This window comes from Spea bombifrons, chromosome 3, assembly GCF_027358695.1.
Source record: "Spea bombifrons isolate aSpeBom1 chromosome 3, aSpeBom1.2.pri, whole genome shotgun sequence".
NCBI lineage: Eukaryota > Metazoa > Chordata > Amphibia > Anura > Pelobatidae > Spea > Spea bombifrons.
This window is the reverse complement of record NC_071089.1, coordinates 121,679,654-121,707,198: the sequence shown is the minus strand read 5'-3', so window position 1 is coordinate 121,707,198 and position 27,545 is coordinate 121,679,654. Positions and strand designations below refer to the sequence as shown.

Below are 27,545 nucleotides of genomic sequence, written 5' to 3'. Positions count from 1 at the left end.
TCACATGCTAGCGAAATACTCCTTCAGGGGGGCAAAAAGGTGACGGATAACGGGGACGCTCCACGATCGCCCCAAAAGCCTCTGGCGCGCCGGCCGGGTCATGTTCGAGACGTCCGTGTAATGGGCCGGGAAGCCGAAGACCCTGGAGATGGAGAAAGGGAGCTCAGGAAGGATCCGCTGAGACGGCAGGTCTGCTGCCAAAGTGCTCTGTGGGTGCTGCAGCCTCTCACCTCTCCATCTCCGTGCACCACAGGAGGTCCTCCTTGTCGTTGCTGTAGACCGGGTATTGCTGGTCTTTGCCCTGCTTGATGGAGTTGGACCGCGTGGTGATGGTGCGGACTTTGCTGAACTGCGGGAGAAAGGTGGTTACCGCGGCGACCCCCGCGCCCAACGCGACGCCAGCTCTGCCACCAAACTGTACCCAACCGTGAGGATTATGTACTGAACACACGCGCTGCCGATGACGCCAAGTGGGGCAAATGGTAGATTGGACTGGGGCAAGGACAGATATGTACAGAGACGACAAGATTGGGCCTACAGAATTATATATTTTTCTTCCAAAGAAACAAATATTTGGTAATGTTAACATTTATGATATGATGGGGACCTGCCCCAGATGTCGCTGTACTGCCCCACATGTCGCTGTACCGCCCCACATGTCGCTGTACTGCCCCACATGTTGCTGTACTGCCCCACATGTCGCTGTACTGCCCCAGATGTCACGACGCCAGCTCTACACTGGGGCTACACCGCCATAGGAAGGGGGCAGGTAGGTACCAACCCAGGGGGATTGACCTTGGGGCCGAATCGTCTGATGGGGGTCCCCGCGATGTTTACCTTGGCTACGCGGCCGTGCTCCAGACAGGCCTGCAGCTCCAGCTTATCGTTTGCTGTGGAAACCAGCGGCCTGAAAAGACAAATTAGGGGAGAAAATGCGTGATGAGGGGTAATTAGGGGATTAGGCGAGGGGTTCCTAATGCTTTGGCCCTGAGCACGTGAGATAGATTTCCCAGGTAGCATTGTATCCGTAGCGCGGAACGTCTGCGTTCCGTTAGGATCTGGAACCGTGTGAAGCCTTGGTGGAGATACGATGCGTTCCGCGTCTCAGGGCTGCTGGAGACGGAGCGGATCAGGCTCTACTCTCGCGCGGTTCGCGTTGGGTTCGCTCGCACTCGCCTGTTCATACCGGGAAGGTTACCCCAGAAGTAACGGGCCCTGCGGGCGGCTGACACTTCGCCGGCGTCGATCAGCACCGGGTTCGACTGGAAAAGAAAACAAGTCTGAGAAACCCACAGAAAATGAGAAACCCACAGAAAATGCCTTCTTCGTAACCAGAAACGGATCTGGGACCTTCCGGCCGACAGCGAACGAGGCTTTCCGCCTGAAGTCTATTCACATACGATACAAAGTCACGTGTTAGCGTTCTAAGAGCGCGCACGCACGCACCTCCAGATGCTGGGAGATCACCGCCTTGAAGCTGCTGTCCATGGCCACGACATTTTCAAAAAGCCAGAAGAACGGGCGGTCGTCATCCGCCTTGGGCTGAGCTTCGCGAAGAAGACGAGGGAAATCAAAAAAGAGGCTTCCGGTGCCGGCTGTGTGAGGAAGGGGTTAACGCGTCAAACATCGGAGGGGTCCGTGAGTCAACGCTCACCTTCTATGTCACCGGCGACCACCCTTCAGGATCTCAAATAATAACGGTCACCATTTCTAAAAGGGCAACCGATAGGGTGAGACGTTCCAGAATGTTCCATGCATGTTACGGGTGGGAAAAGCAGCGGGGTCTGGAGCCACTTACCGTAAATCCCTTTGCGAGCCGGGTTGACGATTGACAGGTCGTTACACGGACTCCCCCCGATTAGCAGATCGAAAGGCCCCCATTCCTGAATCTGCGGAAGGACCGCTTTATTACTTTAATACGGCGGCTGTACTTAATTAAGACGTAACCGCTGTCCCCCCCCCCCCGCCCCGGCCCTGAACTTCACCTGTTTCCTTGTGATATGTTGTACGTTCCCCACGTATGTTATCTCGCCCGGGTGTTGCACTGTCCCCACCGCGATGGCGTCCTCGCAGACCTCTGACGCCACGTATCGCTCCACCTGAATCCTGAGGTTTTTTAACACCAGCAGACCTGCCAACGAGATCCTGAAAGCCGTCACGCCTGCAGGCGTGGCGCTGCCCCCACCGGCTGGGGTATATGGGGCATGCGTTCCGGGTGATGGCTCACCTGTGGCAATGCCATCGAATAACGACAGGACACGGATCGGCTTCCTCGCCCGGGCTGGTAGAGGCAGGTAGAGCTTCGGCGGGTCCTGAAGGAGAAGAGATACTCGATGGGCTACCGAGCATCAGCTGCGTGGGTTTGCACCGTTCGGTCGCTATGGCCGCTATGACCAGCGAAGGCAAACGGGGCCGGCCATATGCGATACTATACGGGGAGCACCCTGGCCACGCGTGGCTCTTGCCGGTAACGCGTCCGTTCCCTGTGAATGTGGGAGAGAGGGAGCCCGGCCCGTCTGGACTTACAAACTCCTGGTCGTGGCTATTAGACAGTATCTCCCGCAGGCGAGAGGGCCAGTCATCCCTGCGTCTGAGCAGCCCGTGGGATCCCCTGCGGTCACACATGTAGCAGATCCAGGGATCCTCTTTAATGGCCGCCTGAGCCGCGCCGGGGCCCACGAACAGCTCCACGCATTCCACGCAGAAACACCTGGAGGGGGCAAATATCGTCAGACGCAGGATGTGATACGCTGGCTGTGCCTTAACCCCTGCTGTGCCAGAACGTAACATCACATCAGATCCATTTGATCCCATATAGCCTGACAACTGCCAAGCGCAGTCCTCCCGAGCGCTGGCTGCGCCCCGCCGCACGCTAAGCCAGCAGAACAAAGCAGCTCCCAAGTCTCCATCTTTAGTTTGTCCAGACCCTCTATCCACCCCCGATGCCCCTCTTTTCTAGGAGATTAGAATGCTGAGTATCATTGGCAAGTATGTTACAGTGTGGGTGTTAGTGTGTGTGTAAGTATGTTACAGTGTGGGTGTTAGTGTGTGTGTATGTATGTTACAGTGTGGGGTTAGTGTGTGTGTAAGTATGTTACAGTGTGGGGGTTAGTGTGTGTGTAAGTATGTTACAGTGTGGGTGTTAGTGTGGGTGTTAGTGTGTGTGTAAGTATGTTACAGTGTGGGGTGTTAGTGTGTGTAAGTATGTTACAGTGTGGGTGTTAGTGTGTGTGTAAGTATGTTACAGTGTGGGTGTTAGTGTGTGTGTAAGTATGTTACAGTGTGGGTGTTAGTGTGTGTGTAAGTATGTTACAGTGTGGGTGTTAGTGTGTGTGTAAGTATGTTACAGTGTGGGTGTTAGTGTGTGTGTAAGTATGTTACAGTGTGGGTGTTAGTGTGTGTAAGTATGTTACAGTGTGGGTGTTAGTGTGTGTGTAAGTATGTTACAGTGTGGGTGTTAGTGTGGGTGTTAGTGTGTGTGTAAGTATGTTACAGTGTGGGGTGTTAGTGTGTGTAAGTATGTTACAGTGTGGGTGTTAGTGTGTGTGTAAGTATGTTACAGTGTGGGTGTTAGTGTGTGTGTAAGTATGTTACAGTGTGGGTGTTAGTGTGTGTGTAAGTATGTTACAGTGTGGGTGTTAGTGTGTGTGTAAGTATGTTACAGTGTGGGTGTTAGTGTGTGTAAGTATGTTACAGTGTGGGTGTTAGTGTGTGTGTAAGTATGTTATAGTGTGGGTGTTAGTGTGTGTGTAAGTATGTTACAGTGTGGGGGTGTTAGTGTGTGTGTAAGTATGTTACAGTGTGGGTGTTAGTGTGTGTGTAAGTATGTTACAGTGTGGGGGTGTTAGTGTGTGTGTAAGTATGTTACAGTGTGGGGTGTTAGTGTGTGTGTAAGTATGTTACAGTGTGGGGTGTTAGTGTGTGTGTAAGTATGTTACAGTGTGGGGTTAGTGTGTGTGTATGTATGTTACAGTGTGGGGTTAGTGTGTGTGTAAGTATGTTACAGTGTGGGTGTTAGTGTGTGTGTAAGTATGTTACAGTGTGGGGTGTTAGTGTGTGTAAGTATGTTACAGTGTGGGTGTTAGTGTGTGTAAGTATGTTACAGTGTGGGTGTTAGTGTGTGTGTATGTATGTTACAGTGTGGGGGTGTTAGTGTGTGTGTAAGTATGTTATAGTGTGGGTGTTAGTGTGTGTGTAAGTATGTTACAGTGTGGGTGTTAGTGTGTGTGTAAGTATGTTACAGTGTGGGGTTAGTGTGTGTGTAAGTATGTTACAGTGTGGGTGTTAGTGTGTGTGTAAGTATGTTACAGTGTGGGGTGTTAGTGTGTGTAAGTATGTTACAGTGTGGGTGTTAGTGTGTGTAAGTATGTTACAGTGTGGGTGTTAGTGTGTGTGTATGTATGTTACAGTGTGGGGGTGTTAGTGTGTGTGTAAGTATGTTATAGTGTGGGTGTTAGTGTGTGTGTAAGTATGTTACAGTGTGGGGGTGTTAGTGTGTGTGTAAGTATGTTATAGTGTGGGTGTTAGTGTGTGTGTAAGTATGTTACAGTGTGGGTGTTAGTGTGTGTAAGTATGTTACAGTGTGGGTGTTAGTGTGTGTAAGTATGTTACAGTGTGGGTGTTAGTGTGGGTGTTAGTGTGTGTGTAAGTATGTTACAGTGTGGGTGTTAGTGTGTGTGTAAGTATGTTACAGTGTGGGGGTGTTAGTGTGTGTGCTAGTATGTTACAGTGTGGGTGTTAGTGTGTGTAAGTATGTTACAGTGTGGGTGTTAGTGTGTGTGTAAGTATGTTACAGTGTGGGTGTTAGTGTGTGTGTAAGTATGTTACAGTGTGGGGGTGTTAGTGTGTGTGTAAGTATGTTGCAGTGTGGGTGTTAGTGTGTGTGTAAGTATGTTACAGTGTGGGTGTTAGTGTGTGTGTAAGTATGTTACAGTGTGGGTGGTAGTGTGTGTAAGTATGTTACAGTGTGGGTGTTAGTGTGTGTAAGTATGTTACAGTGTGGGGGTGTTAGTGTGTGTAAGTATGTTACAGTGTGGGTGTTAGTGTGTGTGTTAGTATGGTTGTGTGTATGTGTATGTATGTTACAGTGTGGGTGTTAGTGTGTGTGTAAGTATGTTACAGTGTGGGTGTTAGTGTGTGTGTAAGTATGTTACAGTGTGGGTGTTAGTGTGTGTGTAAGTATGTTACAGTGTGGGGGTGTTAGTGTGTGTGTAAGTATGTTACAGTGTGGGTGTTAGTGTGTGTGTAAGTATGTTACAGTGTGGGTGTTAGTGTGTGTGTAAGTATGTTACAGTGTGGGGGTGTTAGTGTGTGTGTAAGTATGTTACAGTGTGGGTGTTAGTGTGTGTGTAAGTATGTTACAGTGTGGGGTGTTAGTGTGTGTGTAAGTATGTTACAGTGTGGGTGTTAGTGTGTGTAAGTATGTTACAGTGTGGGTGTTAGTGTGTGTGTAAGTATGTTATAGTGTGGGTGTTAGTGTGTGTGTAAGTATGTTACAGTGTGGGGGTGTTAGTGTGTGTGTAAGTATGTTACAGTGTGGGTGTTAGTGTGTGTGTAAGTATGTTACAGTGTGGGTGTTAGTGTGTGTGTAAGTATGTTACAGTGTGGGGGTGTTAGTGTGTGTGTAAGTATGTTACAGTGTGGGTGTTAGTGTGTGTGTAAGTATGTTACAGTGTGGGGGTGTTAGTGTGTGTGTAAGTATGTTACAGTGTGGGGTGTTAGTGTGTGTAAGTATGTTACAGTGTGGGTGTTAGTGTGTGTGTAAGTATGTTACAGTGTGGGTGTTAGTGTGTGTGTAAGTATGTTACAGTGTGGGTGTTAGTGTGTGTGTAAGTATGTTACAGTGTGGGTGTTAGTGTGTGTGTAAGTATGTTATAGTGTGGGTGTTAGTGTGTGTGTAAGTATGTTACAGTGTGGGGGTGTTAGTGTGTGTGTAAGTATGTTACAGTGTGGGTGTTAGTGTGTGTAAGTATGTTACAGTGTGGGTGTTAGTGTGTGTAAGTATGTTACAGTGTGGGTGTTAGTGTGTGTGTAAGTATGTTACAGTGTGGGTGTTAGTGTGTGTGTAAGTATGTTACAGTGTGGGTGTTAGTGTGTGTGTAAGTATGTTACAGTGTGGGGGTGTTAGTGTGTGTGTAAGTATGTTACAGTGTGGGTGTTAGTGTGTGTGTAAGTATGTTACAGTGTGGGGGTGTTAGTGTGTGTGTAAGTATGTTACAGTGTGGGGTGTTAGTGTGTGTAAGTATGTTACAGTGTGGGTGTTAGTGTGGGTGTTAGTGTGTGTGTAAGTATGTTACAGTGTGGGTGTTAGTGTGTGTGTAAGTATGTTACAGTGTGGATGTTAGTGTGTGTGTAAGTATGTTACAGTGTGGGTGTTAGTGTGTGTGTAAGTATGTTACAGTGTGGGTGTTAGTGTGTGTGTAAGTATGTTACAGTGTGGGTGTTAGTGTGTGTAAGTATGTTACACTGTGGGTGTTAGTGTGTGTGTAAGTATGTTAAAATGTGGGTGTTAGTGTGTGTAATTATGTTACAGTGTGTGTGTGCGTTAATGTGTGTGTTAGTATGGTTATGTGTATGTGTATGTATGTTACACTGTGTGTGTTAGTGTGTTTGTGTTTAAGTATGGTTGTGTATGTGCGTTAGTGTGTGTGTATGTCTGTTAAAGTGTGTGCATTAGGGGTGTGTGTGTATGTGCGTTAGTGTGTGTGTGTGTATCATAGAGGGTCTGGTCACCACCTTTTCACCACATATGGTACAGGGTCCCGTGCTGCATGTATGTTCTCTCACCCCCCCCAGTCTTAACTGTATGGAATTTGCTAGAAATCTGGCCGTTCTCTTTCTATCTCATTTTGTTCTGCTGTGCGTCTGCCTGCCGCCATCTTAACCGCCAGATACGGAGGGTTTAAGAGGAAAAACGTATTTATTCCGCCCCAGCAGGTCTTACCTCCAGCAGCTGGCATTCCCACACATGAGCACCTCCTCCCCGGAGCAGCAGACACTGCAGTATGACTGGTAGCCATCGTCGTCCAGCTGGTAGCCCCACTCCACGAACCATCTCTGGAAACGCAGACACCCGGTCAGCGGCAGATTCTGCAGCCTTCGGCTGAGTTACTGCGTTATATATTACTGTGCAACGATGTTACTATATTACTATATTACTATATTACTGTGTGACAATGTTACTATATTACTATATTACTGTGTTACTATATTACTATATTACTATATTACTGTGTGACAATGTTACTATATCACTATATTACTGTGTTACTATATTACTATATTACTGTGTTACTATATTACTATATTACTATATTACTGTGTGACAATGTTACTATATCACTATATTACTGTGTTACTATATTACTATATTACTGTGTTACTATATTACTATATTACTATATTACTGTGTGACAATGTTACTATATCACTATATTACTGTGTTACTATATTACTATATTACTGTGTTACTATATTACTATATTACTATATTACTGTGTGACAATGTTACTATATCACTATATTACTGTGTTACTATATTACTATATTACTGTGTAACTATATTACTATATTACTATATTACTGTGTGACAATGTTACTATATCACTATATTACTGTGTTACTATATTACTATATTACTGTGTTACTATATTACTATATTACTGTGTTACTGTGTTACTATATTACTATATTACTGTGTTACTATATTACTATATTACTGTGTAACTATATTACTATATTACTATATTACTGTGTGACAATGTTACTATATCACTATATTACTGTGTTACTATATTACTATATTACTATATCACTATATTACTGTGTAACTATATTACTATATTACTATATTACTATATTACTATATTACTATATTACTATATTACTGTGTAACTATATTACTATATTACTGTGTTACTATATTACTATATTACTATATTACTGTGTAACTATATCACTATATTACTATATTACTGTGTTACTATATTACTATATCACTATATTACTGTATTACTATATTACTGTATTACTATATTACTGTGTTACTATATTACTATATTACTGTGTTACTATATTACTATATTACTATATTACTGTGTAACTATATTACTATATTACTGTGTAACTATATTACTGTGTTACTATATTACTATATTACTGTGTTACTATATTACTATATTACTGTGTGACAATCTTACTATATTACTGTGTAACTATATTACTATATTACTATATTACTATATTACTATATTACTGTGTAACTATATTACTATATTACTATATTACTATATTACTATATTACTATATCACTATATTACTATATTACTGTGTAACTATATTACTATATTACTATATTACTATATCACTATATTACTGTGTTACTATATTACTATATCACTATATTACTATATTACTATATTACTGTGTAACTATATTACTATATTACTGTGTAACTATATCACTATATTACTGTGTTACTATATTACTATATTACTGTGTTACTATATTACTATATTACTGCATTACTATATTACTGTGTAACTATATTACTATATTACTGCATTACTATATTACTGTGTTACTATATTACTATATTACTGCGTTACTGTATTACTGTGTGACAATCTTACTATATTACTGTGTAACTATATTACTATATCACTATATTACTGTGTAACTATATTACTATATTACTATATTACTGTGTAACTATATTACTATATTACTATATTACTATATTACTATATTACTATATTACTGTGTAACTATATTACTATATTACTGTGTTACTATATTACTATATTACTGTGTTACTATATCACTATATCACTATATCACTATATTACTATATCACTATATTACTATATTACTGTGTAACTATATTACTGTGTAACTTTATTACTATATTACTGTGTTACTGTATTACTATATTACTATATTACTGTGTAACTATATTACTATATTACTATATTACTATATTACTGTGTTACTATATTACTGTATCACTATATTACTGTGTAACTATATTACTATATTACTGTGTTACTGTATTACTATATTACTATATTACTGTGTTACTATATTACTATATTACTATATTACTGTTACTATATTACTATATTACTGTGTAACTATATTACTATATCACTGTGTTACTATATTACTGTTACTATATTACTGTATTACTATATTACTATATTACTATATTACTGTGTTACTATATTACTATATTACTATATTACTGTGTTACTATATTACTATATTACTGTGTAACTATATTACTATATCACTGTGTTACTATATTACTATATTACTATATTACTATATCACTGTGTTACTATATTACTATATTACTGTGTTACTATATTACTATATTACTATATCACTATATTACTATATTACTGTGTAACTATATCACTATATTACTGTGTAACTATATCACTATATTACTGTGTAACTATATCACTATATTACTGTGTAACTATATTACTATATTACTGTGTTACTATATTACTGTGTTACTATATTACTATATTACTGTGTAACTATATTACTATATTACTGTGTTACTATATTACTATATTACTGTGTTACTATATTACTATATTACTGTGTTACTATATTACTATATTACTATATTACTGTGTAACTATATTACTATATTACTGTGTTACTATATTACTATATTACTGTGTTACTATATTACTATATTACTGTGTTACTATATTACTATATTACTGTGTAACTATATTACTATATTACTGTGTAACTATATTACTGTGTTACTATATTACTATATTACTGTGTAACTATATTACTGTGTTACTATATTACTATATTACTGTGTAACTATATTACTATATTACTGTGTTACTATATTACTATATCACTATATTACTATATTACTGTGTTACTATATTACTATATTACTGTGTTACTATATTACTATATTACTATATTACTATATTACTATATTACTATATTACTGTGTAACTATATTACTATATTACTATATCACTATATTACTATATTACTATATTACTATATTACTGTGTAACTATATTACTATATTACTGTGTAACTATATTACTATATTACTATATTACTGTGTTACTATATTACTATATTACTATATTACTGTGTTACTATATTACTATATTACTGTGTTACTATATTACTATATTACTGTGTAACTATATTACTATATTACTATATTACTGTGTTACTATATTACTATATTACTGTGTTACTATATTACTATATTACTATATTACTGTGTAACTATATTACTATATTACTGTGTTACTATATTACTATATTACTATATTACTGTGTAACTATATTACTATATTACTGTGTTACTATATTACTATATTACTGTGTTACTATATTACTATATTACTGTGTAACTATATTACTATATTACTATATTACTGTGTTACTATATTACTATATTACTATATTACTGTGTAACTATATTACTATATTACTGTGTTACTATATTACTATATTACTGTGTTACTATATTACTATATTACTGTGTAACTATATTACTATATTACTATATTACTGTGTTACTATATTACTATATTACTGTGTTACTATATTACTATATTACTATATTACTGTGTAACTATATCACTATATTACTATATTACTGTGTTACTATATTACTATATTACTATATTACTATATTACTGTGTTACTATATTACTGTGTTACTATATTACTGTGTTACTATATTACTATATTACTGTGTAACTATATCACTATATTACTGTGTAACTATATCACTATATTACTGTGTAACTATATCACTATATTACTGTGTAACTATATTACTATATTACTATATTACTGTTACTATATTACTATATTACTGTGTTACTATATTACTATATTACTATATTACTGTGTTACTATATTACTGTGTTACTATATTACTATATTACTGTGTAACTATATCACTATATTACTATATTACTATATTACTATATTACTGTGTTACTATATTACTATATTACTATATTACTGTGTTACTATATTACTATATTACTATATTACTGTGTTACTATATTACTATATCACTATATTACTGTGTAACTATATTACTATATTACTGTGTAACTGTATTACTATATTACTATATTACTATATCACTATATTACTGTGTAACTATATCACTATATTACTATATTACTATATTACTGTGTTACTATATTACTATATCACTGTGTTACTATATTACTATATTACTATATTACTGTGTAACTATATTACTATATTACTGTGTAACTATATTACTGTGTTACTATATTACTATATTACTGTGTTACTATATTACTATATTACTGTGTTACTATATTACTATATTACTATATTACTGTTACTATATTACTATATTACTGTGTTACTATATTACTATATTACTATATTACTGTGTTACTATATTACTGTGTTACTATATTACTATATTACTGTGTAACTATATCACTATATTACTGTGTTACTATATTACTATATTACTATATTACTATATTACTGTGTTACTATATTACTATATCACTATATTACTGTGTAACTATATTACTATATTACTGTGTAACTGTATTACTATATTACTATATTACTATATTACTATATTACTGTGTAACTATATTACTATATTACTATATTACTATATTACTGTGTTACTATATTACTATATCACTGTGTTACTATATTACTATATTACTATATTACTGTGTAACTATATTACTATATTACTGTGTAACTATATTACTGTGTTACTATATTACTATATTACTGTGTTACTATATTACTATATTACTGTGTAACTATATTACTATATTACTGTGTAACTATATTACTGTGTTACTATATTACTATATTACTGTGTAACTATATCACTATATTACTGTGTAACTATATCACTATATTACTATATTACTATATTACTATATCACTATATCACTGTGTTACTATATTACTATATTACTATATTACTGTGTAACTATATTACTATATTACTGTGTTACTATATTACTATATTACTGTGTTACTATATTACTATATTACTGTGTTACTATATTACTATATTACTATATCACTATATTACTGTGTTACTATATTACTATATTACTGTGTAACTATATCACTATATTACTGTGTAACTATATCACTATATTACTGTGTAACTATATTACTGTGTTACTATATTACTGTGTAACTATATCACTATATTACTATATTACTATATTACTGTGTAACTATATTACTATATTACTATATTACTATATTACTGTGTAACTATATTACTATATTACTGTGTTACTATATTACTATATTACTGTGTTACTATATTACTATATTACTGTGTTACTATATTACTATATTACTGTGTTACTATATTACTATATTACTATATTACTATATTACTGTTACTATATTACTGTGTTACTATATTACTATATTACTGTGTAACTATATCACTATATTACTGTGTAACTATATCACTATATTACTGTGTAACTATATTACTGTGTTACTATATTACTGTGTAACTATATCACTATATTACTGTGTAACTATATTACTATATTACTATATTACTGTTACTATATTACTATATTACTGTGTTACTATATTACTATATTACTGTGTTACTATATTACTGTGTTACTATATTACTATATTACTGTGTAACTATATCACTATATTACTGTGTTACTATATTACTATATTACTATATTACTATATTACTGTGTTACTATATTACTATATTACTATATTACTGTGTAACTATATTACTATATTACTGTGTAACTATATTACTATATTACTATATTACTGTGTTACTATATTACTGTGTTACTATATTACTATATTACTATATTACTGTGTTACTATATTACTGTTACTATATTACTATATTACTGTGTAACTATATTACTGTGTTACTATATTACTGTATTACTATATTACTATATTACTGTGTAACTATATTACTATATTACTATATTACTGTTACTATATTACTATATTACTATATTACTATATTACTGTGTAACTATATTACTGTGTTACTATATTACTGTATTACTATATTACTATATTACTATATTACTGTGTAACTATATTACTATATTACTATATTACTGTTACTATATTACTATATTACTGTTACTATATTACTATATTACTATATTACTGTTACTATATTACTATATTACTGTGTAACTATATCACTATATTACTATATTACTGTTACTATATTACTATATTACTATATTACTGTGTAACTATATTACTATATTACTATATTACTGTGTTACTGTGTTACTATATTACTATATTACTGTGTAACTATATTACTATATTACTGTGTTACTATATTACTATATTACTGTGTAACTATATTACTATATTACTATATTACTGTGTTACTGTGTTACTATATTACTATATTACTGTGTAACTATATTACTATATTACTATATTACTGTGTTACTATATTACTATATTACTGTGTAACTATATTACTATATCACTATATTACTGTGTTACTATATTACTATATTACTATATTACTGTGTTACTATATTACTATATTACTGTGTTACTATATTACTATATTACTATATTACTATATTACTGTGTTACTATATTACTATATTACTATATTACTGTGTTACTATATTACTATGTTACTATATTACTGTGTTACTATATTACTATATTACTATATTACTGTGTTACTATATTACTATATTACTATATTACTATATTACTGTGTTACTATATTACTATATTACTGTGTTACTATATTACTATATTACTATATTACTATATTACTGTGTTACTATATTACTATATTACTATATTACTGTGTTACTATATTACTATATTACTGTGTTACTATATTACTATATTACTATATTACTATATTACTGTGTTACTATATTACTGTGTTACTATATTACTATATTACTGTGTTACTATATTACTATATTACTGTGTTACTATATTACTATATTACTATATTACTATATCACTGTGTTACTATATTACTATATTACTGTGTAACTGTATTACTATATTACTATATTACTATATTACTGTGTAACTGTATCACTATATTACTGTATTACTGTGTTACTATATTACTGTGTAACTATATCACTATATTACTGTGTAACTATATTACTATATTACTGTGTAACTATATTACTATATTACTATATCACTATATTACTATATTACTATATTACTGTTACTATATTACTGTATCACTATATTACTATATTACTATATTACTGTTACTATATTACTGTATCACTATATTACTATATTACTGTGTTACTATATTACTATATTACTATATTACTATATCACTATATTACTGTATTACTATATTACTATATTACTATATTACTGTGTAACTATATTACTATATTACTGTGTAACTATATCACTATATTACTGTGTTACTATATTACTATATTACTATATTACTGTGTTACTATATTACTATATTACTATATTACTATATTACTGTGTTACTATATTACTGTGTTACTATATTACTATATTACTGTGTAACTATATCACTATATTACTGTGTAACTGTATCACTATATTACTGTGTAACTATATTACTATATTACTGTGTAACTATATTACTGTGTAACTATATTACTATATTACTATATTACTGTTACTATATCACTATATTACTGTGTAACTATATTACTATATTACTATATTACTATATTACTGTGTAACTAGATTACTATATTACTGTGTAACTGTATTACTATATTACTATATTACTATATTACTATATTTGTCAGGACTCGGGTGATCAGGTCGGGTAGGAGCCCATGCGCAGGGGATACTTGGGGTTCAGTATGTAACCCACGGTGCATGATTATGCAAACAAAGACACCACAAGCAGAAATCCAGGTAATGCAGTGTGTTTTATGTATATAACAGGACCAGAAAATAATGGTAATATAGTCTAAGCAAGTAACCGGACGTATGGCAAAATAAATACCGGTAATAAGTCTTTTGGCAGGGAGCCCACTTGGAAGGGCACGAAAGGCACACAGCCCGCTTGGAAGGGTACGAAAGGCACACAGCCCGCTTGGAAGGGTACGAAAGGCACACAGCCACTTGGAAGGACACAATAGCAGGGAGTCCACTTGGAAGGACACAATAGCAGGGAGTCCACTTGGAAGGACACAATAGCAGGGAGTCCACTTGGAAGGACACAATAGCAGGGAGTCCACTTGGAAGGACACAATAGCAGGGAGTCCACTTGGAAGGACACAAAAGCAGGGAACCAGGAACAGTACAGGTGCAGAGCCACAGCAGGAAGGTCCATAGACTTCAATACAAAGGCCCTGACTGAAGGGCAGGGCAGGTTCATAAAGGCAGGGCAATCCAGGTAACAAGGCCCAGCTGGATGTATTCACTAGAGCTCAACCCAGGTAACAAGGCACACCTGAGTTCTGAGTGCTCCAGAGGGCGGATGGTGGCCACTAGTGGTAGCAGATGTAAACTGCACAGGTATGAAAAAGCCATGGTTCAGGCAGCAAAAAGTGGTTCCTGACAGTACCCCCTCCCCAAGGAGCGGTCACTGAACGCGAACAGTCTGAACAAAATCTGTACAACTTTAATAAACTGAGCAGAAGGGTGTACTTAATGTGATTTCTTCTTCTTCTTCTTTTTCTTTTTCGGTAAAGCTTGTTCACCGATCTCCAGGTCTTCCTTTCTGATTATATTGCCATTAGAGTTAATAACACAATCAAAGGAATCGTAGGTCAAATTATGACTGGATGCTGAAGAGGTTGAGGAGAAGGTATGATTCAGGGCTGTCTCTTTCCATGTACCAGGGGTCACATAGCTGCCCTGTACCCAGGGTACCACTAAGGGCAGTTCAGTATGGGAAGCATTGATGGAAGGCCCCTTCTTACCCAGAGATGGAATAGGGTCATGCATCTTTGTTACCAGTCCAGAGGCGATACTAGGGGCTATGGTAGTCTCTGGTGTATCACACTTTGCTGAGGTAGCAGTGATAGGAGTTGCAATCACAGCTGAACAGAAAGCAATAGGACGTTCATCCATATGGGAGCAACCCACACTGCCACAGACTGTAGGATCACAGCCGCTGCATTCCATCACAGAATAACCATCATCAGGCTTCAGCTGGACATCCACTGGAGTTTGATAAGCATTAGGAATCACAGGGGTTGGTATATACTCCATAGGTTCACTGTCCTGGGGAATAAAGCTACTTCCCCTTTTAGGAGAGCTCTGTAATTGTGACGTAGACTGTTCAACCGGTACAGAGGGTTTAGGAGGTTTCAGAGGACATTGGGTGATCCAGTGTCCCTTTTTGCCACAGTAAAAGCAAGATTCCTCATCACGCCTTTGTTGCAATTCGGTTGCGGTAAGGGGTTCACGTTTCCTAGATTTCCTAGGAGATTCCTTTTTAATACTGGTAACAGGCTCGTTGGATTTCTCAGGTGATTTAGCAGGTGTAGGTGAATGGTCTTCATGAGAGTGATTGGAGTTGGAGTCCCAGATTTGCATTAATGATTTGCACAGTTCAAGCAAACATTCTCCTATCACTTTGATGACTGAAAGTAACCCCGCAGACTCCTTGTAATGGCCTTTGTATTCTGTCAGGACTCGGGTGATCAGGTCGGGTAGGAGCCCATGCGCAGGGGATACTTGGGGTTCAGTATGTAACCCACGGTGCATGATTATGCAAACAAAGACACCACAAGCAGAAATCCAGGTAATGCAGTGTGTTTTATGTATATAACAGGACCAGAAAATAATGGTAATATAGTCTAAGCAAGTAACCGGACGTATGGCAAAATAAATACCGGTAATAAGTCTTTTGGCAGGGAGCCCACTTGGAAGGGCACGAAAGGCACACAGCCCGCTTGGAAGGGTACGAAAGGCACACAGCCCGCTTGGAAGGGTACGAAAGGCACACAGCCACTTGGAAGGACACAATAGCAGGGAGTCCACTTGGAAGGACACAATAGCAGGGAGTCCACTTGGAAGGACACAATAGCAGGGAGTCCACTTGGAAGGACACAATAGCAGGGAGTCCACTTGGAAGGACACAATAGCAGGGAGTCCACTTGGAAGGACACAAAAGCAGGGAACCAGGAACAGTACAGGTGCAGAGCCACAGCAGGAAGGTCCATAGACTTCAATACAAAGGCCCTGACTGAAGGGCAGGGCAGGTTCATAAAGGCAGGGCAATCCAGGTAACAAGGCCCAGCTGGATGTATTCACTAGAGCTCAACCCAGGTAACAAGGCACACCTGAGTTCTGAGTGCTCCAGAGGGCGGATGGTGGCCACTAGTGGTAGCAGATGTAAACTGCACAGGTATGAAAAAGCCATGGTTCAGGCAGCAAAAAGTGGTTCCTGACAATATTACTATATCACTATATTACTATATTACTATATTACTGTGTTACTATATTACTACATTACTGTGTAACTAGATTACTATATTACTATATCACTATATTACTATATTACTATATCACTATATTACTGTGTTACTATATTACTATATTACTATATCACTATATTACTATATTACTGTGTAACTATATCACTATATTACTATATTACTGTGTAACTATATTACTATATTACTATATTACTATATTACTGTGTAACTAGATTACTATATTACTATATCACTATATTACTATATTACTATATCACTATATTACTATATCACTATATCACTATATTACTATATTACTATATCACTATATTACTGTGTAACTATATCACTATATTACTATATTACTATATTACTATATTACTATATTACTATATCACTATATTACTATATCACTATATTACTATATTACTGTGTAACTATATTACTATATTACTGTGTAACTATATCACTATATTACTATATTACTATATTACTATATTACTATATCACTATATTACTATATCACTATATTACTATATTACTGTGTAACTATATCACTATATTACTATATTACTATATTACTATATTACTATATCACTATATTACTATATCACTATATTACTATATTACTATATCACTATATTACTATATTACTGTGTAACTATATTACTGTGTAACTGTATCACTATATTACTATATTACTATATTACTATATTACTATATCACTATATTACTATATCACTATATTACTATATTACTATATCACTATATTACTATATTACTGTGTAACTATATTACTATATTACTGTGTAACTATATTACTATATTACTATATTACTATATTACTATATTACTATATCACTATATTACTATATTACTATATCACTATATTACTATATTACTATATCACTATATTACTATATTACTATATCACTATATTACTATATTACTATATCACTATATTACTATATCACTATATTACTGTGTTACTATATTACTATATTACTATATCACTATATTACTATATTACTGTGTTACTATATTACTATATTACTATATTACTGTGTAACTATATTACTATATTACTATATTACTATATTACTATATTACTATATTACTGTGTAACTATATTACTATATTACTATATTACTATATTACTATATTACTGTGTAACTATATTACTATATTACTATATTACTGTGTAATTATGTTACTTTATTACTGTATCACTATATTACTGTATTACAATATTACTATATTACTATATTACTGTGTAACTATATTACTATATTACTATATTACTATATTACTATATTACTATATTACTGTGTAACTATATTACTATATTACTATATTACTATATCACTATATTACTATATTACTATATTACTGTGTAACTATATTACTATATTACTATATTACTGTGTAATTATGTTACTTTATTACTGTATCACTATATTACTGTATTACAATATTACTATATTACTATATTACTGTGTAACTATATTACTATATTACTATATTACTATATTACTATATTACTATATTACTGTGTAACTATATTACTATATTACTATATTACTATATCACTATATTACTGTGTTACTATATTACTATATTACTATATTACTATATTACTATATTACTGTGTTACTATATTACTATATTACTATATTACTGTGTAACTATATTACTATATTACTATATTACTATATTACTATATTACTATATTACTGTGTAACTATATTACTATATTACTATATTACTATATTACTATATTACTGTGTAACTATATTACTATATTACTATATTACTGTGTAATTATGTTACTTTATTACTGTATCACTATATTACTGTATTACAATATTACTATATTACTATATTACTGTGTAACTATATTACTATATTACTATATTACTATATTACTATATTACTATATTACTGTGTAACTATATTACTATATTACTATATTACTATATTACTATATTACTGTGTAACTATATTACTATATTACTATATTACTATATTACTATATTACTGTGTAACTATATTACTATATTACTATATTACTGTGTAATTATGTTACTTTATTACTGTATCACTATATTACTGTATTACAATATTACTATATCACTATATTACTATATCACTATATTACTGTATTACTGTATTACTATATTACTATATTACTGTGTTACTATATTACTATATCACTATATTACTATATTACTATATTACTATATTACTATATTACTATATTACTGTTACTATATTACTATATTACTATATTACTGTGTTACTATATTACTGTGTTACTATATTACTATATTACTATATTACTGTTACTATATTACTATATTACTGTGTAACTATATTACTATATTACTATATTACTATATTACTGTGTAATTATGTTACTTTATTACTGTATCACTATATTACTATATTACTATATTACAATATTACTATATTACTGTGTTACTATATTACTATATCACTATATTACTGTATTACTGTATTACTATATTACTATATTACTGTGTAACTATATTACTGTATAACTGTTACTGTATTACTGTGTGATTGTGTTTCTGTGTTACTATATTACTGTGTGATTGTGTTACTGTATTTCTGTCTTATTGTGTTACTATGATTTAAATAGAAGACCATCCCCCCTCTCCCCCCAGCTTTACCATGCATCGCTGGCACATCCCACCGTAAAACAAGGGGTGCTCCAGGGGGCCCCTCAAACTTCCGCAGGATATACAGAAATCTGCGCCGGAAGCGAAATGAAACGGATGAGAATCGAGGATGAGAATAACCAACGGCAGCTGACGGGATCTGCGGGAAGCCGGGGAGCTATAAAACCCAGAAAGCCCAGGGACCCCCAGCCTAGGGGTCTGAGTGTGTGGTGTTAGTATGTGTGGTGTTATCGTGAGTCTCAGTGTCAGCGCGTGGTGTTAGTATGCATGCGCGCACCGACGTGTGGTGTTATCCTGAGTGTGAGTGACATGAGTTTGAGTGAGTATGTGGGACATATGGGGGGCTTATGGGGACCCCATGATTTCTGATGGCAGCGCTGCCTCTTGTGGCCACAGTGCAAACAACAAAATACCCATAACGCACCTTTAATACTCCTGAACTTCTGCATCACTTCACAGAGCAGCGTCTCTGCGGGGAGCGGAGGGAGAGCGGTTATTAGGACCCGGCACACATTTCACCCTAACTCTAACTTCCTCAGGCTAATATAGGACCGACCGACTTAACTGTATGTCATCTGCCCCCTCTCTGCCCCCTCTCTGCCCCCTTTCTGCCCCCTCTCTGCCCCATCTGCCCCTCTCTGCTCCATCTGCCCGAGTCATACAGCAGCGCATCGCCATAAAGTTGAGGCTGGTGGCTGATAACACTAAAGGCTCCTCCAAACCGCCATTAACCGGTTTGGGTTCATAATAGGAGCTCTGAGCCTCTCCTCCTCGTCAACTTAATGCCCAACTCACCTGGCCTCAGATCTACCGGAATCTAACACGAGAGGATCAGACTCTGAGATGGAAAGGAAGTTTTACTTTACTGAAAGGGTGGTAGATAAGTGGAACAACCTCCCAGCAGAAGTGGTAGAGGGTAATACAGTGAGGGTATTAAACATGCATGGGATAGACATACGGCTCCTGAATCTAAAACGAGACCAACGATTAAGGTTTGAGTCTTTACAGCAGGAGAAACGGGCGACTAGACGGGGGCCGAATGGGGCCGATCTGCCAGCAGGTCTTCTTATCGGATCTTTCATTTTATTAATTAGACTGGAATTTCTATAGGATTTATTTTAATTACAGAAACACGTCCCGTAACATTTAGCAGCGGCTGATCTCCCGTAACACGCATGGCACACGCCAAGTCCTCACGTACCTCGCGTTTTCTCTGCCTTCTTTAGCAGGGGGCTTTTCTCAGTGAACCCCGGGGATTCCTCACTGGTTGCTTCACAATCTTTCTCGTGGGGCAGAAAGAAAACTAATAATAATAACACACATTGTACAGCGCTGCAGAGTATGACGGCGATATATAAATAATAATAATAACACATTGTACAGCGCTGCAGAGTATGACAGCGATATATAAATAATAATAATAACACACATTGTACAGCGCTGCGGAGTATGACGGCGATATATAAATAATAATAACACACATTGTACAGCGCTGCGGAGTATGACGGCGATATATAAATAATAATAACACATTGTACAGCGCTGCGGAGTATGACGGCGATATATAAATAATAATAATAACACATTGTACAGCGCTGCGGAGTATGACGGCGATATATAAATAATAATAACACACATTGTACAGCGCTGCGGAGTATGACGGCGATATATAAATAATAATAACACACATTGTACAGCGCTGCGGAGTATGACGGCGATATATAAATAATAATAATAACACACATTGTACAGCGCTGCGGAGTATGACGGCGATATATAAATAATAATAATAACACATTGTACAGCGCTGCGGAGTATGACGGCGATATATAAATAATAATAACACATTGTACAGCGCTGCGGAGTATGACGGCGATATATAAATAATAATAATAACACATTGTACAGCGCTGCGGAGTATGACGGCGATATATAAATAATAATAACACACATTGTACAGCGCTGCGGAGTATGACGGCGATATATAAATAATAATAACACACATTGTACAGCGCTGCGGAGTATGACGGCGATATATAAATAATAATAACACACATTGTACAGCGCTGCGGAGTATGACGGCGATATATAAATAATAATAACACACATTGTACAGCGCTGCGGAGTATGACGGCGATATATAAATAATAATAACACACATTGTACAGCGCTGCGGAGTATGACGGCGATATATAAATAATAATAATAACACATTGTACAGCGCTGCGGAGTATGACGGCGATATATAAATAATAATAACACATTGTACAGCGCTGCGGAGTATGACGGCGATATATAAATAATAATAATAACACATTGTACAGCGCTGCGGAGTATGACGGCGATATATAAATAATAATAACACATTGTACAGCACTGCGGAGTATGACGGCGATATATAAATAATAATAATAACACACATTGTACAGCGCTGCGGAGTATGACGGCGATATATAAATAATAATAACACACATTGTACAGCGCTGTGGAGTATGACGGCGATATATAAATAATAATAACACACATTGTACAGCGCTGCGGAGTATGACGGCGATATATAAATAATAATAACACACATTGTACAGCGCTGCGGAGTATGACGGCGATATATAAATAATAATAACACACATTGTACAGCGCTGCGGAGTATGACGGCGATATATAAATAATAATAACACACATTGTACAGCGCTGCGGAGTATGACGGCGATATATAAATAATAATAACACACATTGTACAGCGCTGCGGAGTATGACGGCGATATATAAATAATAATAACACACATTGTACAGCGCTGCGGAGTATGACGGCGATATATAAATAATAATAACACACATTGTACAGCGCTGCGGAGTATGACGGCGATATATAAATAATAATAACACACATTGTACAGCGCTGCGGAGTATGACGGCGATATATAAATAATAATAACACACATTGTACAGCGCTGCGGAGTATGACGGCGATATATAAATAATAATAACACACATTGTACAGCGCTGCGGAGTATGACGGCGATATATAAATAATAATAATAACACATTGTACAGCGCTGCGGAGTATGACGGCGATATATAAATAATAATAATAACACACATTGTACAGCGCTGCGGAGTATGACGGCGATATATAAATAATAATAATAACACATTGTACAGCGCTGCGGAGTATGACGGCGATATATAAATAATAATAACACACATTGTACAGCGCTGCGGAGTATGACGGCGATATATAAATAATAATAATAACACATTGTACAGCGCTGCGGAGTATGACGGCGATATATAAATAATAACACATTGTACAGCGCTGCAGAGTATGACGGTGATATATAAATAATAATAATAACACATTGTACAGCGCTGCGGAGTATGACGGCGATATATAAATAACAATAACACATTGTACTGCGCTGCGGAGTATGACGGCGATATATAAATAATAATAATAACACACATTGTACAGCGCTGCAGAGTATGACGGTGATATATAAATAATAATAACACACATTGTACAGCGCTGCGGAGTATGACGGCGATATATAAATAATAATAACACACATTGTACAGCGCTGCGGAGTATGACGGCGATATATAAATAATAATAATAACACACATTGTACAGCGCTGCGGAGTATGACGGCGATATATAAATAATAATAATAACACACATTGTACAGCGCTGCGGAGTATGACGGCGATATATAAATAATAATAATAACACATTGTACAGCGCTGCGGAGTATGACGGCGATATATAAATAATAACACATTGTACAGCGCTGCGGAGTATGACGGTGATATATAAATAATAATAATAACACATTGTACAGCGCTGCGGAGTATGACGGCGATATATAAATAATAATAATAACACATTGTACAGCGCTGCGGAGTATGACGGCGATATATAAATAATAATAATAACACATTGTACAGCGCTGCGGAGTATGACGGCGATATATAAATAATAATAACACACATTGTACAGCGCTGCGGAGTATGACGGTGATATATAAATAATAATAACACACATTGTACAGCGCTGCAGAGTATGACGGCGATATATAAATAATAATAATAACACACATTGTACAGCGCTGCGGAGTATGACGGCGATATATAAATAATAATAACACACATTGTACAGCGCTGCGGAGTATGACGGCGATATATAAATAATAATAATAACACATTGTACAGCGCTGCGGAGTATGACGGCGATATATAAATAATAATAACACATTGTACAGCGCTGCAGAGTATGACGGCGATATATAAATAATAATAACACACATTGTACAGCGCTGCGGAGTATGACGGCGATATATAAATAATAATAATAACACATTGTACAGCGCTGCGGAGTATGACGGCGATATATAAATAATAATAATAACACACATTGTACAGCGCTGCGGAGTATGGGGGCGAAATATAAATCTCTCACCTCCGGGGGGCAGTAAAGTCTCCGGGGCGTCTGGCTCGGACCCCACAAACGTTTTCTTGCGATGCGTCGTCTCGTTACTCTGCAGAACGTACAGAGGAAAGATCGTCAGAACACGTGGGGGAAACTGTGATGCTGTGGTCTTATCACCATAGCAACCGGAGTTGGACCTTTCAGCTGGTTGTTATGATGATAGGACCAGTTTTCAAACTTTCCTCCGGGATGACTTTTTATGTCGCAGGGTGTGTGATGATGTCATTATTAGGATTATTTCAGGACCAGTGACAGCTGTGGTTTTCCAGTAATGAGGTCATCACAGTTATGTTATGTCGGGTTATGTCAGTTTCTCTTGGATGATGTCACTCTGTCTGCAGTAGCGGACCTAAACCTGGTTTAGTATATAGTAATAGGGGTTATGCTGCACTACCGACAATGTCTGGCTCAGTGTATAGTGATGAGAGTTATGCTGCACTACCGACAATGTCTGGTTCAGTGTATAGTGATGAGAGTTATGCTGTACTACCGACATTGTCTGGTTCAGTGTATAGTGATGAGAGTTATGCTGCACTGCTGTCAATGTCTGGTTCAGTGTATAGTGATGAGAGTTATGCTGCACTACTGTCAATGTCTGATTCAGTGTATAGTGATGAGAGTTATGCTGTACTACCGACATTGTCTGATTCAGTGTATAGTGATGAGAGTTATGCTGTACTACCAACAATGTCTGGCTCAGTGTATAGTAATGGGAGTTATGCTGCACTACCATCAATGTCTGGCTCAGTGTATATTGATGAGAGTTATGCTGTACTACAGTCAATGTCTGGCTCAGTGTATAGTGATGGGCGTTATGCTGCACTACTGTCAATGTCTGGCTCAGTGTATAGTGATGAGAGTTATGCTGTACTACCGACAATGTCTGGTTCAGTGTATAGTGATGAGAGTTATGCTGCACTGCTGTCAATGTCTGGTTCAGTGTATAGTGATGAGAGTTATGCTGCACTACTGTCAATGTCTGATTCAGTGTATAGTGATGAGAGTAATGCTGCACTACCGACAATGTCTGATTCAGTGTATAGTGGTGAGAGTTATGCTGTACTACCGACAATGTCTGGCTCAGTGTACAGTGATGGGAGTTATGCTGTACTACTGTCAATGTCTGGCTCAGTGTACAGTGATGAGAGTTACGCTGTACTACCATCAATGTCTGGCTCAGTGTATAGTGATGGGCGTTATGCTGCACTACTGTCAATGTCTGGATCAGTGTATAGTGATGGGAGTTATGCTGCACCATATCTGTTCAGTAAATGTTATTTATTTAAATTAATAATTGAATTTATTTTTTCCAGATTTCTATTTTTTTCCAGTTGAAATACAGTTAAAAATGTGTAAAAAAAATATTTTTGACAACATTGATTTTTTTATGTTTCGGGGGGCCACATACAGGATCCGCCCGGGTGCCGAATACTCTAGGTACGCCCCTGTCTGTGACCCCACAAAGCTTCACTAGCGATTCATTTTATTCTTTCTCTATTACCCCCCCCCATACGCTGTGGGCAGTAACAATGTAACACAATTCTACACCCTGCTTTATCACAGGGGCCCCAGTGTGCAGACATTGTGTCCCCCTGTGGCACCTGCTGAGCTGTGGCCCTTGGAGTCCAATCCATGCTTTCTCTTCAGGGGCTTCTCCTTCCAAAAAAAAAAAAAAAAAGCATAACAGAAATATGATTCAGATTATACACCCTATACCTGCCAACTGCCCCATAATCTACCTCTCTATCTATCTATCTCTCCATCTATGTATATATAATCTATCTATCCAGTTATCTATCCATCGAATCTATATTTATCTATCTATCCATCGAATCTATATTTATCTATCTATCCATCTCTCTATTATCTATTATCTGTCTTTCTATATTTATATTTGTCTATTATGTATCTATTATTTATCTATCTATCTATTATCTATCTATCTATTATCTATCTATCTATTATCTATCTATCTATTATCTATCTATCTATCTATATCTATTATCTATCTATTATCTATCTATCTATTATCTATCTATTATCTATCTATCTATCTATCTATCTATTATCTATCTATCTATCTATTATCTATCTATCTATCTATTATCTATCTATTATCTATCTATCTATCTATCTATTATCTATCTATCCATCTATCTATCTATTATCTATCTATCTATCTATCTGTCTATCTATCTATCTATCTATCTATCTATTATCTATCTATCTATCTATTATCTATCTATTATCTATCTATCTATTATCTATCTATTATCTATCTATCTATCTATCTATCTATTATCTATCTATCTATCTATCTATCTATCTATTATCTATCTATTATCTATCTATTATCTATCTATCTATCTATCTATCTGTCTATCTATCTATCTATTATCTATCTATCTATCTATCTATTATCTATCTATCTATCTATCTATCTATCTATCTATCTATTATCTATCTATCTATCTATCTATCTATCTATTATCTATCTATTATCTATCTATTATCTATTATCTATCTATCTATCTATCTGTCTATCTATTATCTATCTATTATCTATCTATCTATTATCTATGTATCTATTATTTATCTATCTATCTATTATCTATCTGTCTCTCTATCTATCTATATATTATCTATCTATTATCTATCTATCTATTATCTATCTATCTATTATCTATCTATCTATCTATCTATCTATTATCTATCTATCTATCTATCTATTATCTATGTATCTATTAATCTATCTATTATCTATCTATCTATCTATTATCTATCTATCTATTATCTATCTATCTATCTATATATCTCTCCATCTATGTATATATAATCTATCTATCCATTTATCTATCCATCTAATCTATATTTATC

The 27,545-nt window shown here is 35.3% G+C and overlaps 1 protein-coding gene across 1 annotated transcript; it reads right to left on the bottom strand.

Moving 5' to 3' along the window:
- LOC128484225 (DNA (cytosine-5)-methyltransferase 3A-like) lies at window positions 1–25,164 on the bottom strand. The gene is made up of 14 exons (XM_053460547.1): window positions 25,159–25,164; window positions 24,639–24,717; window positions 20,607–20,651; window positions 20,174–20,253; window positions 6,944–7,056; window positions 2,527–2,710; window positions 2,228–2,312; window positions 1,986–2,131; window positions 1,799–1,889; window positions 1,447–1,595; window positions 1,177–1,262; window positions 838–907; window positions 231–349; window positions 1–142 (listed from the first exon to the last, which is right to left on the bottom strand). The coding sequence occupies exons 1-14, from the start codon at window positions 25,162–25,164 to the stop codon at window positions 1–3; spliced, it is 1,395 nt and encodes a 464-aa protein (XP_053316522.1).
- Between the last annotated feature and the right edge of the window lie 2,381 nt (window positions 25,165–27,545).